The 10,716-nt window shown below is 40.4% G+C and overlaps 1 protein-coding gene across 2 annotated transcripts in view; it reads left to right on the top strand.

Annotated features, from left to right (window-relative positions):
* Positions 1-10,716, top strand: part of snx14 (sorting nexin 14) — a 33,857-nt gene that overhangs the window by 7,944 nt on the left and 15,197 nt on the right. For both annotated transcript variants that reach the window (XM_060882849.1, XM_060882848.1), the window contains exons 6-15: positions 109-152; positions 239-326; positions 776-860; positions 954-1,110; positions 2,255-2,330; positions 2,812-2,856; positions 4,124-4,204; positions 4,382-4,496; positions 5,079-5,234; positions 5,695-5,819. In XM_060882849.1, coding sequence (XP_060738832.1) covers positions 109-152; positions 239-326; positions 776-860; positions 954-1,110; positions 2,255-2,330; positions 2,812-2,856; positions 4,124-4,204; positions 4,382-4,496; positions 5,079-5,234; positions 5,695-5,819 — 972 coding nt within the window. The remainder of the gene's footprint in view (positions 1-108; positions 153-238; positions 327-775; positions 861-953; positions 1,111-2,254; positions 2,331-2,811; positions 2,857-4,123; positions 4,205-4,381; positions 4,497-5,078; positions 5,235-5,694; positions 5,820-10,716) is intronic.

Genomic DNA, 10,716 nt, shown 5'->3' with positions numbered 1-10,716 from the left:
CTCACTGATCACTCACAGCTGAGACATGAGCATGAGACCTTGAGCATGAGACATGAGCATGAGACCTCGTGAACTCTTTAACGTTCTCTGTGATTCTCTGGTGTCCAGGTGTTGGAGTTGGTCCTAGAGAACTTTGTGTATCCGTGGTACAGGTACGACACAATCACACATTCACTGTAGGGATTGTTTTTTTTTTTCTCTGTAATTAATCCGTGTCAGGATTTTGTGTTTTTTTCAGAGACATTACAGATGATGAAGCGTGCGTGGACGAACTCAGACAGACCTTAAGATTTTTTGCCTCCGTTCTGGTTCGGCGAGCTCAGAAGGTGAGCAGCGGGTTCTGTGCATGTCAACTTAATTCATTACATCCGGTAAATTAATTAGAATTTTTTCATTAACAAGCATATTGTCTTGGCTACATTACTGCATTTCTTATGGTTAACAAACCAGCGTTAATAAACCGTAATTAATGCTAATATGGACTATTTATGGACTATAATATTGGACTATTTTTCAACTATTTATCACTATTTGTACTGTCGTAATCTGGTGGATAATCTTATCGATACAGAATGTTAGGAAATCAGTAATTTATATGAAAACAAATTTAAGTAATTTTGCAAATAATATAGGAAAAGAGGGGGGAAAAGAAAATTTTATAATTAGTGACGTTATGAAATTTTGTAATGAATGAATTAATTTAAAAATTGGGTTATTTATCATTATAGCAATAAAGCACATTGCTGATTGTGGCTCTCACACTCCCTCTGTCCAGGTGAACCTCCCTTCAGTCGTCACTGGTAAAATGATGAAAGCTGCCATGAAGCACATTGAGATCGCTGCCAAAGCACAACAGAAAGGTCAGTCATGTGACTTAAAGCATAACTCATGAGGTGTTTGTGTTGTCTAATAATGAAATCTGTGTGTGTCTGTGTGTGTGTGTGGGCGGGCAGTGGATAAAAACCGGGGCCTTCAACAGGTGGCGTTGGAGGAATACGGCTCAGATCTGCACTTGGCTTTGCGCAGTCGGCGAGACGAGCTGCTCTACTTACGGAAACTCACAGAGATGCTATTTCCTTACGTCATGCCTCCTAAAGCTACTGACTGCAGGTACAGAACACACACACACACACACACACACACACACACACGCACAGACACACACACAGACACACACGCACAGACACAGACACACACGCACAGACACGCACAGACACACAGACACACACAGACACACACAGACACACACGCACACACAAAGACACGCACAGACACACACACGCACAGACACACACATGCACAGACACACACACACACGCACACACACAGGAACACACAGACACACACACACACACAGATATATACACACACACACACACACACACACACACACACACAAACACAGTTTGTTTTTCTAAAGAGGAGCAGCAAGCTGATAACATTACACAGAGCCCACATCATTTATGCTACTATTTTTTTTGTCCTTGTGTTTTTTATTCTTATATGCGACATAGTATAAGGCATCAAACGTTTTGCAGCACAAGGGTAGAAAGTATAATGTGTCTGTATTGTAAAAAATATGATGAACTGTACTTTTGTTAAATGATAAATTCATTCAATTCTTCTGTTCAGAAGCTCTTTTATGTTTCCCAGAAAATCAAATAATGGACCTGGTTCTTATTGTATTCTGTTGCCTTCTTGAGTAACAGTGAATTTTTGCACATTTTGTAACAGTTGTGTTCGGAATCTAAGAAATCTTAAATCCGCTGTCGGAAAAGTGGTCAAATATGCAGAAGAGGCTGGAAAAGTAAAGAATGTTCCGGAGCTGGAGAATTTTACTGTAACTGCTCCAGACAAACAAAGGACACAGAAACTTCAGCACACAGTATGCAGTGAAGAAGCTTTCAGACTGGACCATTTGTGTAAATGTAGTCATTATTGTGTCTTGTGGTATTCATGCACTTTTTATGATCTCTTGTATTATTATTATTATTATTTTTTTATAATTAACATTTTTCAGATTCTGCGATGTGCATGTAAACTTTTTCACCTGTATACACGTGTCTGTTTAATTGTATACTAGTGCCCTGATTTTTAAATCATCTTGTTGTTGAGTTTGAGGTCTAATCTGCTTCAGCTGGCTGAGAATGTCGCTTCTGTCAGCACCGAGTTGTGTACGTCAAATGTAAAGACTGTGCAAGGAATTTCAGAGTGATCTGTGATCAAACATTACTCTGTGTTCTTCCTCTGTTAGGTCTCTGTCTCTGCTGATTCGAGAAGTCATGACCGGCTCGGTGTTTCTCCCAACCATGGACTTCATAGCCGACCCCGTACGTAAGGATGAAAACGTCTAAAAAAGGCTTCGTCTAAGCTTTTATTGCCGATCCATCTGATAAAGTTTGCTTCAGATGAACCAAGGTGTAAACAATGAATGAGATACAAATGAACATAGAATCCTTTAGGATTCTTAGGATATTTATTTGACACCAAGCGTCCAAAGTAGGGAGCTGATCCGGCCACTGAGCCATTAACTCTCGCTGCAGCTTCCAATCCTGGATAAAACGGCAGAGTTCGGCATAAATCTAATATGCGGTTGAGACGATCCTGTATTGCGACTACGAAGATCCGAAAAGATCATCGACAATATTTCCACTCTATGAATTTGTGTAGAACCCTAATGTACACTTGTACCCTTGGTATAGAAAATCCAGTCTGTTAATGTAAGCTAATGTAGCACATATGAGAGGTGGCATAGTCGTAATAACCTGTGTTCGGTTGGCGATTGAGTTTCTTTTTCTACTTCCTTTCTAGGACACAGTAAACTACATGGTGCTCTTGTTCATCGATGACACTCCTGTGAGTATTTTTAAGTTTATCTGCAGACTATGTGTTTGTTTTTTTTCCCACCTTTTAAAAAAATGATTGATGCCTGGTGCTTACCAACCTGGTGCTTATACTGGATTTAAACAAAGAACTATAAAGGTTATATTCATTTTTCAACCTTAATCGAATACGGCAGGGACGAGGCTGTCGTCTTAGCTTTGGCAGCTGAATATTGAGGAGGATTTGCAGCATAAGATATATAAGGTAAACACTACGAGGCTGTGAAATGGGAAACTAGCCAACTCCACCTGAGGTCACTGTTAGCCTGAAGTTAATTACCATCCGGTCACAACACAAGCTTCCTGTTTCAAAGTGCCGACAGCTAAATAAGGCACTTTCTATAAATGTTAGAGAAAAGCTGGTTAAGATTAGATTAGCTGGAGTGTCTTCCATGCACGTCCTTTAGTGAGTTGTAACAGTGTTCCTGTAACGAGTGCGTTAATGTAAACTTTGTAGTTTGTAAATAACAATTGAAAGAGCGTCCCAAATCTAACAGTACACATGTACAGTAGTGTAAAGTAGTGTACTGTAGTTTTGATGAGAATAAGTGCACTTATACATCGGGATGATGAACTTATTCCACTGTAAATACGAAGTGTGGAATGTCGGACACTCAACACTCGCCGCTTTGCTGATGTAGCAAACGTGGTCAAGGCTAAAAAGCGATGACGCTGCATGAGAAAAAATTTCAGTATGGCCGACGACGAAGCAGCATTTATTTGTCACATATATTTTACAGCACAGTAAAATCCCAACTTTGGAGTTTGGGGTCAGACATGATACAACAGAGAGGGTTAAGGGCCTTGCTCAAGGGCCAAACAGTTGCAGCTTGGCAGTGCTGGGGCTTGAACCCTGATTCTCTGATCAACACCCCAGAGATTTAAACCAGTTATGCCACCACTGCCCCAATCTTACACGTCTTTTAAATAAACTCCACGTTGTGTGATTTTTATTTTTCCAGAATTTTTATTCTGCTAAATCTAGCTGTGTCACATCACATGCTTTTCCCAATAACTTGACATTGGCTTGGAAACATTAGTGTAACATTATTCATTAGATGCTAGAGTACATAGTGCACAGTGTAAGTGTGAAGTAAGTCATTTGGGATAGAGCTTAAGTAACGTTAATAACTAGAGCACTAGAGCAACTTACACTTTAGTGATTTATTTCCAGTACGTTTTGCTCTGTCTGATGTTCAGCTGTAAAAATGAGCTTCTCATTTGTCTTGTTTCTCTGTTAGCCTGAGACAGCAACCGAGCCTCCGTCTGCACTGGTGCCCTTCCTACAGAAATACGCAGACTCACGCAATAAAAATCCCTCTGTAAGTCCAGTGAGATAAACCATAAAACATCCTGGAAATGTATAGCTTGGGGTCATCAGTTGTTAGTTTTTCATGTTGTATGTAGTGCCTTCATTCTAATATTGAAACAGAATATGTGTGTGTGTGTGTGTGTGTGTGTGTAACTGAGTGTGTAATAAAGTTACATGTGTGTGTTAGGTGCTGAAGATGGACCTGAAGGAGATTCGAGCGCAGCAGGATCTGCTGTTCCGCTTTATGAGTTTCCTAAAACAGGAGGGAGCCGTGCATGTGCTGCAGTTCTGCCTTGCTGTGGGTGAGTGTGGGTGTGTGTGGGTGTGGGTGTGTGGGTATGGGTCTGTGTGTGGGTCTGTGTGTGTGTGGGTCTGTGTGTGTGTGGGTCTGTGTGTGTGTGTGGGTCTGTGTGGGTCTGTGTGTGAGTGGGTGTGTGTGTGGGTCTGTGTGTGTGGGTCTGTGTGTGTGTGGGTCTATGTGGGTCTGTGTGTGTAAGTGTGTGTGAGTGTGTGTGTGTGCGTGTGTGCGCGCGCGTGTGTGTGTGTGTGTGAGAGAGTGTGTGCGTGTGTGTGTGGGTGTGTGTGAGAGAGAGTGTGTGTGTGTGAGTGTGTGTGTGCGTGTGTGTGTGTGTGTGTGTGTGTGTGGAAACTAGTTCGTACCTTTGTGTCTTTAAATGATATTTTAGATGTTTAGTTAAATCGTTGCTTTTAGGATTGCAGTGTCAGTGGCTTTTCCTTTAACGGCTCACGGCCACATTTAATAAGGAATCTTTATAGTTTTTTTATAGCCAATTTATAGCTCCCAGTTTGTGTGTTTTAATTAATATCTGAATCATAAAGTTTATTTGCTTTGTGTGTGTGTGTAATAATGTGTGTGTTTGTAGAAGAGTTCAATGATAAGATCTTATGTCCGGAGCTGAGTGACTCTGAGATGCAGTCCCTACATGGTGAAGTCCAGAAGATCTATGTGACGTATTGTCTGGAGGAGAGCATCGACAAGATCAGCTTCGACCCCATCATCATCGAGGAAATCCGCAACAGTGAGTGTGTCTTGTACGATTTTTTTTTTTTAAATAAGTATGCTTTTTATCATGAAGTGTTTTTTTTTTTTAAATGTGCACTGTTTCAGTGGTATATCTTTCTTACAAGTCTCTGGAACTGTACACAAGAGATGAACCCCATTCTTATTTAAAAATAAAATAAGGAACAATTAAAAAAAGCGTAGTAGAGTGACGCATTCATTTTGTCATCTTAGTTCCTCTTTATGCTTTCATGATGCCAAAAAAAAAAAAAAACACTCCTAAATGAACGGAGCACTGACATGGTGAAAGTCACTGTTCCTTATCAGATACAGAAACAGCGCCTCACTTACAGCTGTTCCTGCGTGATGACATGCAGAGAACAGATGAACCCAGTGCCTAAATCGCAAGCACGAAGATGCCAAATGGGGTTCGGAAGAAATTCCTTACTTGTTTTTTACTTCTTTCTCTGTGTGTGTAGTTGCAGAGGGCCCGTACCAAGATGTAGTAAAGCTGCAAAAGATGACGTGTTTCTTTGAGGCCTATGAGCACGTCCTCTCCTTGCTGGAGAACGTCTTCACCCCGATGTTTTGCCACAGCGATGAGGTAATCAACATGGAGTGTTTTTCTTCTTCACTAAGATTGAAAACGGAATTTGAACACTATTCTACACTAAGCCTTAGAACATTTAGTTCCTAGTGTAGCAGAGGTATTGTTTTGTATACCCCGGGTACAATGGACACCTTTTTTAGAGCGTATTAAATCTCAAGTTATTTCTGAAGCATTTTCTTTTAAATCATTAACCAGATAATATACATAAAAGTATTATTATTTTTTATTAAATTTATTTTCTACCACTTGCAAGTGACTCAAACACACTTTAGAGATCCAGCAAGATCACAATATGTGTTATAAATGTCTGCACAAATATAACACACCAACCTTTATAAACACCTAGTCCAGCCTCATCTGTCCTCCACTATGTCTGTCTGTCTGTATCTGTCTGTCTGTATCTGTCTGTCTGTTTGTCTATCTATCTGTCTTTCTATGTCTATCTATCTCTCTGTCTATCTGTATCTCTCTGTCTGTATCTGTCTGTCTATTTGTCCCTCTATCTGTCTTTCTGTCTATCTATCTCTCTGTCTATCTGTATCTGTCTATCCATTTGTCTTTCTGTGTCTGTCTATGTGTCTGTATTTGTATCTATCCGTATCTGTCTGTCTGCCTGTCTGTCTATCTATCTGTCTTTCTGTGTCTGTCTATTGTTGTGAAAAATCTGTGAACCCAGGAATTCCCCAAAAGTAAAGTGATATGCCTTAAAAGGATTATAATTGGTGTCATAAGACACATGGGAATAGACCCCAGATGTTGTAATAATTTTAATGTAATGTATAACTAGTGCCTGCGATGGGTTGGCACTCCGTCCAGGGTGTATCCTGCCTTGATGCCCAATGACGCCTGAGATAGGCACAGGCTCCCCGTGACCCGAGGTAGTTTGGATAAGCGGTAGAAAATGAATGAATGAATGAATGTATAACTAGTGCATAAATAACCACCCACACCTGAGTCAGAGGGTAAACAAAGGAGAAGAGTTTATTGTAATTATAAAACTTATGTAGCGATTTTGGCTCGCGAAGCAAGGTAAATATTTATAAGTACTTATAACGTGTTCTAGTAACTCCTAAATATTTTAACCTAAGTTGAAATTGACGGTAATGGAATTAACGTTACACTTATTTGGTCTGTTCGTCCGGCGAACAGGTCGTGTAACCTTTATTAATTCTATGAAGGCGGTATCTTCCCGGCTGAGAAAGACGCACTTCCCTTTTATTTTATACCGTAATATAAATTAAATTAACTTAATAGAGCATGTAGTTCAGACCAGATGTTGCAGGTACCTTACGTTTGTGAGCGATACTCAGAGACAATCACTTGTCGAACAAAAATATGGCGTTTAACGAATGAGACAAACACAACATAAGACTAACTACACAAACAAACAAAAGAAATAGAGAAAACAAAAATGAAAATAAAATACACAAAAGAAATTGAAATTGGGGAAAGGGAGGAAGAGACTGGAAAAGAAGAAATTAGAAAGGAAGGGAAGGAATGGCAAGCTTAGACTTCAAAATTAATCACATCCTGACTGGGAAATCGTCACAGAAAACTTAAATTCACCTTAAGATTCAGTGCAAGGTTCCTACTTAAAATACGCATCTGATTGGTTGGTAAAGGAAACGGTTACTTGCATTGGCTAGCGGCACAAGAGTCCGGATGGAGAAATCTCAGTCAGGATGGGGTCAGAAGATGGTTCTGGGAAGTGAAGCTTGTCGGAAGTTCTTTGAAGGAAGATGGAGTCGTCTCCAAGCTGTTCTGAAACTCCCTTTGTTTCAGGTGTCTGTGGGCGTGGTTTATCTATAAAACTTTAGAGGAATTTAAAGTTTTATCCAAGGTATATTAAGACGGTATGGCACCTTTCGTGCTCAAATTAAAATACACCATTGTTTTAAAAAAATGAGTAACCGATAATTTTGTGGTCATTTAGATACTAAACATGAAAGGGGAATGATGGTATAAAGGCGGCGGTACATTACATACACAGATCAGTAATCAAAGTGTAACTGATGTTACTACGATATTGTGTTCTGATAAAGGAAAAGAAACAAAAATGAAACACAAAACAAAAATGCACTTTCATTAGGGAAGTGAAAAACAGATAATTTTGTATACCTTCTGACATCAGACCTTAAAAGGACATACAGCATTAGAACAGGTATACCTTAACATGCCAGGGTCAGTAATTAAAGTATAACTGATGTGTCAGAACACAACACTGTATTAACATGAATAAAATACATCCTTGTGTGTGCGTGTGTGTGTGTGTGCATGTGTGTGTGTGCATGTGTGTGTGTGCATGTGTGTGTGTGCGTGTGTGTGCGTGTGTGTGCGTGTCTGTGTGCATGTGTGTTTGCATGTGTGTGCGCGTGTGTGTGCGCGTGTATGTGCGCGCGTGTGTGTGCGCGTGTGTGTGCGCGTGTGTGTGCGCGCGTGTGTGCGCGCGTGTGTGCGCGTGTGTGCGCGTGTGTGTGCGCGCGTGTGCGTGCGTGTGTGTGTGCGTGTGTGTGTGGTCTGGTTGAAGGCCCCTATGAGGGGTTATCTGGTCTTTGTGTAGGATCCAGCCATTCTGGAGCCAGTTGTGTGTGTGTGTGTGACACTGTGGAATGCAGACCCTCAATAAATTGTAAACTGGAAATCTAAATGACCTGTACCAGACACTACACTTAGTAAAAGTAATTAGGCCCAGTACTATCAGGCCTAGGAGAAGTTGGAGTGTAATCTGGAGAACCAGGCCTAGGAGAGGGAGAAGAGGGAATGTAAACTGGAGATCCAGGTTCAGAGTCAGAGGAAGAAGAAGCCAAAGCAGGAGAGAGAGGGCGGATGTAGGTGAGAGGAGGTGATGAGGGACGAGGAGGAGAGACAGGAGTTCCAAGCTCAGGGCAGCAAGATTCAGCATGAGGACAGCCATCAGTTTGAGTTCTCGGGTCCACGAGGTCAGCCAGAGGGGTTTGAGAGGAGAAAGTGCGAGCGGGAGGTCGCAATATGGGACAGCAGAAAGGATTCTCAGGACGTTCAGGAGAACAGAGCTGTTCCAGGAACATAGTGAGTTCATGAAACATATATGAAATATATGAAACAGCTGGAAGCGGCGATAGCCAGCCATGACCTCAGAAGGAACTGGCCTTGGGTAGGGAGAAGGGCAAGAAATCCAGATGGTGTGACCAGGACGAATTGGCTGACCCTGAGGTTGAAACAGGAGTAACTTATAGAGTTATAGAAATATAGAGAAGCTTAAGGTATGCATGAGCAAACCCAGTCTGGGAAATGTCAGACTGAGATCATAATAAAGTTCATAAGTTTAGCAAAGCTTAAAGAGTCAAGATTAAGAACTCCAGTTATACACAAGGCAGCATTATAGCAGCAAAAGCTTAGCAATAATAGCAATACAATATAACCAGATATAAGTAAGAACTTTTGACATAATTCAAACTCATAAAGTTAACATATAATCAGTAGAAATCATATACAGTATGAAATAGCATGAGAAGAAATGAGAAAAACTTACTCATTGTAGCTGAAAGGAGGATTAATCCACAAGACGTCTGTCATGAAAGACTGAGCGACAAATGTGATACAAACAAGGAAATAAAGCTTTCTCGAGCACATTTTTAATAACAATGACGAAGAAGGTTGGAAATACAGTGATACCTCGTTTATCGTGGTTAATGGGGACCGGAACCCCTCGCGATAGGTGAAAATCTGCGAAGTAGGAGTGCCCTCCCTAGGAATTTCCGTATATATGTGTGTGTGGGTACCTGAATGTTTAAAATCTGTATATTTATACTTTATATATATTTTACTTAAATCTATTTAATTATAAAACCTTAATATTATACATTCACTCACTCACATATATTTTACTTAAATCTTATTAATTATAAAACCTTAATATTATACATTCACTCACTCACATATATTTTACTTAAATCTTATTAATTATAAAACCTTAATATTATACATTCACTCACTCACATATATTTTACTTAAATCTTATTAATTATAAAACCTTAATATTATACATTCACTCACTCACATATATTTTACTTAAATCTATTTAACTATAAAACCTTAGTTTGACCTTTTCAATTATGGTCATAATCTTCCTCTTCCTCTCGGGCTCATTAGTGGAATCTTTTGCAAGCGCACGAAGGCATTGTAAGGGCTTAACGAAAACACAATACGTGAGACACAGTTGACAGCGTGAACGAGAGTGGCGAGATACAGTACAACAAGGGAAGAAGCTGGGAGAGGATGCGATGATGCGCAGCCAATCAGCTCAGATCTCGCTCCGGGAGCCAATCACGTGCCTTGTCTGAGTGCCCGTGGGTATGTACAAAGCCTCTGAGTGAGTTTCTCTCTTTGTCTGGCATCCTGGGAAACTGTTGTTATTTTTATTTTTAGATGAATAATCTTTAAAAAATCACCGATGCACTGAGGCTGCGAAACTTGAACCGCGAAACTTGAATCGCGAAGTGGCGAGGGATTACTGTAATAGGAAATTAACAAGGACAGGAAAATCCATATCCAAGAAAAATCCAAGGGCAGACCTTGAGTCTGGGAAATAAGGAATCAGAAATACAGGACATTAGGTATGAGGTAATTCTGGAAAATAAGGGGAATTACCTGAGAATTCAGGTAAATGATTAGGCGGGGCTTTGAGGGTAACTTTGAGAAATAATGGGTAATTGTATGTAAGGTATGTAAATTAAAAGAGGAGGTGCCTAGAGGCGCCAGAGCATATATTGAGGTGATGTTCTTGGGGAGGGGGTGGGGGTGGGGGGGGATCTTTTTTGGGTTGCAGGGGAATGTTCTTTTGGGTTTTTATTTGTTACTTTTAACTTAGAAATCTTTCCTTGAGCTCAATGGAATTGTTGGCTGATTGGCT

The sequence above is a fragment of the Tachysurus vachellii genome, chromosome 12, assembly GCF_030014155.1.
Source record: "Tachysurus vachellii isolate PV-2020 chromosome 12, HZAU_Pvac_v1, whole genome shotgun sequence".
Classification (NCBI taxonomy): domain Eukaryota; kingdom Metazoa; phylum Chordata; class Actinopteri; order Siluriformes; family Bagridae; genus Tachysurus; species Tachysurus vachellii.
The sequence above is the reverse complement of the archived record's forward strand: the minus strand, read 5'-3'. Positions and strand labels throughout refer to the sequence as shown.